Genomic DNA, 6,000 nt, shown 5'->3' with positions numbered 1-6,000 from the left:
GCTGGGGCAACGAACCCACGACCATCACACGGTTAGACCCTGAGCTAGCCTGGCGCCCTCCCGGAACAGAAATCCCTAAGAAAGCCAGCCACCCCGCTAGGACCTGCGCCCGACCTCGAACACGAGACCGCGGCGGACCGCAGATCCTTAATGCACATTTCGCATAATTTTATTACATTTCTAGTGTAATTTGGAAAGAAATCACTGTGTGACATATTATTTTTTTTCTGCAGTATTATATGGAATGAGGCATTAAAAACTTATCCTTTACAGGCTATGTACATTAAGGAATAGAACCTAAAGAAAATAATAATGTTTGGACGTTTAGTTTCTTCACAATTACGAGATTATTTTATCGCGGCATACTGCTTCCTTGGCCAGGCAATACTAGCTATATCTTAATCCTCCAAGTGACGTCAGATGCCTTCAGCCAATGAATGCACATTGAACATTAATGACCTACCTTATATATTCTAAATACCTTGTCGAGTGTCTAGATGGAGTGCTTCCCGTATTCTGTGGAGTGGAGTGACTAGGGATGCAACATCGCTCTTAAAAACATCGATGTTCAAACGAAAAAAGCATCGATGTCAAAAAACATCGTTCTGACAACCGATACATCGATGTTTTAACCGATGTTTTTAAATATCAGGAAAAACATGCCAAAATGAATTAAACTATAGTATGTAGCCAAAAACCATAACTACTACAGATTCCTGACCACAATATCCACAACCTAATTACAATCGAGTCTCGTGCAGAACAAAAACATGTATTAAAAGCAAATTCTGCTACCAAAAACTTAAAAATCCGCATGAACTACTTGACCAGCTCTCAGTAAACTTCAAAGAGTTGTGGACAAATTTAAATGACTACAACTTCACAACATTAGCAGAAGTGAAGGTAAACATTAAAGGGCATGTCCATAATGTAAATGTATGTAAAGCTGGCCGTCTGTTCGGGGTTTATGTGTGTCAGTGAGGCGGGATGATAAGCGCGACGCTCGCTGGTGCTTCTAGCGCAGTGTCTCCTCTGGACTGGCGCGCAGTCTTCTCGTCGTGCACAGGATAACTGAGAGAACTGAGCGGTGACCGTGACATTATATGGCCGAGAAATGAAGATAAATGTGTACTGCACTGCCCTTAAGTGGTTTCAAGATTCTGTATCGGTTGTTTTATCCCTAATAATTACTCCGAAAACACGCCTTTTAGCCATTTTCACTCTACTAAAAACACATTTTAAAAACTTAATCCGAATTCAAAAGTACCTTTCGGCATTCAGCGAACACTTAAATGCTTTTTGTAAACAGACCCCACTCCGATATCTTGAGTAGTTTTCAAATCACGTTGGTTTTCCTGAAGCTCTGCTCACCATGTGTGCCCCCGGGCAGACTGCAGCCTTAAGACACAGGCTTACTTAAAATAAAATTACCCTAGTTTTTTATGTTTTTAGTTATCATTTCATGAATATATTGTAAATAGTACACATCATGAGAGATCTATTTATCCAAAAACCATTGCAATACGACATTTAGTTTTCAAGAAACTTTCTCTTTAATTTTCGATACTTATAAAACTTACATTTTTAAGTATAAATAAATGTAGGTAAATGCTAAACCATTTTTGTTGGTATCCATATCATTTTTTCCCAGTATTTTAAGAAGTCCAAAATCATTTAAAAAATAACTGTTTTTCTACACAATTTATTTTTAATTAAAAAAATAGGGAAAAAGCATGTAGTGTATGTGCAGGTTTAAAATATAACATTAATTTTATCGATAGAGCTAGCGAGACCGTATCAGTACCAGTGGCGTAGCCAGGATTTGTGTATGGGGGGTGTTAAGAAGCATGGCCCCCCCCCCCCCCCCCCCGTATTAAAGCGGGTGGTCCGGGGGTCCTCCCTCGGGAAAATTAGGATTTTAAGGTGTAAAATAGTGCTATTTTAGCAGTTTTCGGTTCTTAAATTTAAATATTGTAATGGTAAAATTTTTATTAATTTTAATATGAAATTTGTTTGAGTGATGAATAATAAATAAATTAAAGATTTGATGCTAAGGGGGGGGGGGGGGTTGAACCCCTACCCCCCCCCCTGGCTACGCCCCTGATGAGTACCAATCATTAGCTTGTATTTACAACAAGCTATGAAATTGTCCATAAAGTCTCGCTGCTTTTTCCCTATATTTTTCAAAATTTTAAAGAAAATTCTTATGTAAACAAATTTTTTTAACGGTATTCATTTTTTCCAAATGATTTTACACATCTTAAAGTACTGGGAAAAATTTATACTGAAATCAACTAAATAGTTCAGTTTTTACAACATTTATGATACCTACCTACTTAAAAATGTATAGAAAGTATAGACAGTTAAAAAAATTGTATCTTAAAAACTAAATGTCGTATCGTAATGTTTTTTTTATATATTCAATAAATATTCATGAAATTATAGCCAAAATATTATAAAAAACTAAGGCAATTTTAATGATGAACGATGTTGATGTTTTTGGACTTTTTCGTCGATGCATCGGCGATGTATCGCTCTTCAAAACATCGATGCTAACATCGATGTTTCATGAACGATACATCGATGTTTTCAAAACATCGATGTATCGTTTGCATCCCTAGGAGTGACGGCTGGCTCGGATGTATGTGACGGATCATTGAGTTTGAGGACACTTCGTATTGGCAAGTTTCGAGTGCGCGGTTTGTTTAGTTTGGGTCTTGGAACGTGCTTTAAAATGATGAGAGAAAGTAAGAAAAGGCACCCGAAAAGTATAAAATTGCCGGATTCTGTTGAGGTGTTTCGTAATTTGAAGAATGCCAAACGATTTGCAATTGATATAGGTAAATGTGCGGAAGCCGTACACAATATTTTTTGCTATTATCTAATATGATTTATTTTTAATGGTTAATTTGTTGCATGTAGATAATACTAAAAAAAGAAAAAAAACCTTAATTTGAAATGTTAATATAACGTAATTATCATTACCTGTAATGTAAGTCAATATGTGATTTTTGCCTATTTGTATTTTAGGTACCTTTAAGATAGTACGAGAGGGGCGTAACCTAAAATAGTTTTTTTTTTAGATCTTGATTCTGTGGGATGGTTTTGTAATATTTCAAGCAGTTTCAGGTAAATCACAGTACATTAAAAATACCTTAAAGTATGTGGGCAGCTGTTGAGGTAAGTTAGAGTTAGAATAATGTAAAATTGTGTTGATGGTTTGTTAGATTTGGTTCAGGCTCGGGACATAATCTTCATAATATCAAAACGCAGATAGTTAAATCGCTAAGCTTTTACACAATTACAAAACCACCACGGCAGCCTGGCTACATTTGCAATTGCATACAAACAACTTATAAATAGCATAATTGCACATTTACAGCTACAGCACATAAGTCTAAGCTACATTCGCACACACCAATTCAGTTTGAATCATTCCAACATATATTATTTTCAGAAGCAGTTTTTACCTTAATCAATTTAATATAGCCATTTTTTTTTTTTTTTTTTTTTTTTTAGCAATTCAAAATAATTGGTTGTTGAAATGCACTTATCAAAACAAGTTAGTTATTGTATGTTGCTGACATAATGTATGCTGATTAGCTGTATACAGAAATCTGCGAACAGCGCAGAGAGAAGTTAGAAAACTTTATGTGCACTGTGTACGTGCAGTTTTACTGTACACTGTAAAATGTAGCTGCTGCTATCTGTTTTCGTACATTCTACTTCCGAGCATATGTGCTTTACACGTGCTGGTGTGAATGTAGCCCAGCCCAGCCTATAAACTTAACCCCATTCTTTTGTTTATTATAGTAATTTTATTCTTATACAAGTTAATGCTGCTGTAGTTGGTTGTGTATAATCATAATCATAATTATATATATATATATATATATATATATATATATATATATATATATATATATATATATAATAGACACACACACACACAAACATGTATATATTTACAGAATAAAATCAAAGTAAAGTAAATGTTGAATATTACTATTTTTCTGTAAAAAGGTTGTTTAAAATTCCAAAATGCATCTGATTACTTTGTAACATGTTTTATAATTTTTCTGTAAAAGTGCATTGCATTTGAACAAGTGGTTCATCCATAGTAACCATTTTAAGTAATGGTTAGTTTAGGGTAGCCACATGCTAAAAAAAGGTATTTTTGGGTTGATGGTTGGTGTAAAACTATTGTGAATATTATGTGTAATGTAAATAGTAACAAAAATTATTTTGTGCTTTAATAGCATGGTTGAAACTGTTTTTCACAAAAAATTGTCTTGATTCTGATGTCACCACCCTACTGTTTTCTTTATATCACCTGAAACTATATGCTGTGGTTCTCCAGTGATCCTTAGGAATATACTGTAGCTGAGACTGTGTTCAAAATTACAGTTAAACCTATGTTAGAAAGTTTATAAATTAGGATGTTAGGATTTACAGTGTGGAAGGCTTTTGCTAAATCCAAATAGCAAGCATCCACCCGAACTCGTGTAATAAATTACACATAAATAGGAATGAGAAATATTAAATTTGTTGCAGTAGTTTTACCACTTCTAAAGCCATGATGACTGTTCAGTAGTCTATATTTTACTTTGATAGCAAGATATTTGAATATAATTTTATCTAAGACTTCAGCAAAAACATTTAGTTTGGATATGGGCCTATAATTGGTTTATAATTTAGTTTACTACCTCTCTTGTGAATAGGAATGACATTAGGAGTTTTCCATTGGCTTTGATGGACACTACTATTAATACTGTAATTGAAGATGTATTTAAGAATGGGAACAAGTAAATCAGAACAACCTTTTATAATAAAATTAGGAATATTGTTAGAACCAGTAGAAATTGTAGACTTAAAGGTTTTAATACTCAAAAGTATATAGGAATAGAGAAATCAGTAACTTGTGGTATTCTGATTATTAGGGTTGTATACAAAACATTAGAGAAATATTCTGCAATGTTATTGGGAATAATTAACCTTTAAGATAGTTGATTTGATAATCTTCTCTGATAATTTTCACATACCACCAGAAATTTTTAGGCATTGGTTTGATTTTGTTGTTAAAATTTTGAAGCCAAAATTTTTTATCTTCAAAATGAGATGTTTCGCCTCAGTGCAATATTGTGATAACAATGTATTAGTAAGGTTCAGATTGCGCTTTTATAATTTATGATTATGTTTTTTGGTTTTTAATGTCCATAGTTTAGAATACCAATCCAGATAGATTGATGGCTTCTTTGTAATAACTGGAATATAGCAATTAATATATTCACACATGGTAAAGGTAACATAATCAACCATACTATTTATGTCACTAAAATTAAATATATCTGACCAATCATTTTTTTGGATTGTGTTATATAAGCTTAGACAAACACCATTCTTGTAGTTTCTAATTGTCGATAAGATTTTCTCCTTTTTAGTGAGTTTGATGTTCATATTTAGTGTTGGATGCGGCAATTCTTCTTTCTCTAATGGATACAGTGCTTCAGTGACTGAGCACAGTTGTAAATTGGTAAAATAATGGTTAATGAGGTGATTTGAGGCCAAAGAGTAATTGAATTGGAATAAACCTAATGCTGATATGAAATTATCCAAAGTCTGTGGTTTGGATCTGATACAAGTGACGTATATTGGATGTATGTCTATATGTCCAGTCCACACCAGGTACATTGAAGTCACCCTTTATTAAAATATTATCTAGATAGGTAGTTCACAGAGATATTCAAAGTAGGAAAGATTAGTTGCAGTAGTAGTATTGGGGGAATATAAATGTTTCAGAGCTTTAAAAATTTACTTTGAGTTATTTTTATGTTGACCCATACAGCTTCAATTCCAGGATAATCATATGTATTTGTTTGGCAAGACCATTATAAATTTACTTTTATATATTGCAATTATTGCACTTCCTCCTCTTTCCTTATTGTTAGAGCAGGATCTCTGTCAGTTCTAAAGATGTGATGGTTTTCATTGATGTTGTGA

At 33.4% G+C, this 6,000-nt stretch overlaps 1 protein-coding gene across 5 annotated transcripts in view; it reads left to right on the top strand.

Annotated features, from left to right (window-relative positions):
- Positions 1-2,628: 2,628 nt before the first annotated feature.
- LOC134537946 (4'-phosphopantetheine phosphatase) overlaps positions 2,629-6,000 on the top strand; it is a 111,534-nt gene continuing 108,162 nt past the window's right edge. For 4 of the 5 annotated variants that reach the window (XM_063378943.1, XM_063378940.1, XM_063378941.1 and 1 more), the window contains exon 1: positions 2,630-2,840. In XM_063378943.1, the coding sequence (XP_063235013.1) occupies positions 2,735-2,840 (106 nt within the window). In that variant the 5' untranslated portion in view covers positions 2,630-2,734. Of the gene's footprint in view, positions 2,841-6,000 lie in introns of all 5 variants that reach the window. The other variant, XM_063378944.1, reaches the window with a different exon arrangement.

Source organism: Bacillus rossius, chromosome 12 (assembly GCF_032445375.1).
Source record: "Bacillus rossius redtenbacheri isolate Brsri chromosome 12, Brsri_v3, whole genome shotgun sequence".
Lineage (NCBI taxonomy): Eukaryota > Metazoa > Arthropoda > Insecta > Phasmatodea > Bacillidae > Bacillus > Bacillus rossius.
The sequence above is the reverse complement of the archived record's forward strand: the minus strand, read 5'-3'. Positions and strand labels throughout refer to the sequence as shown.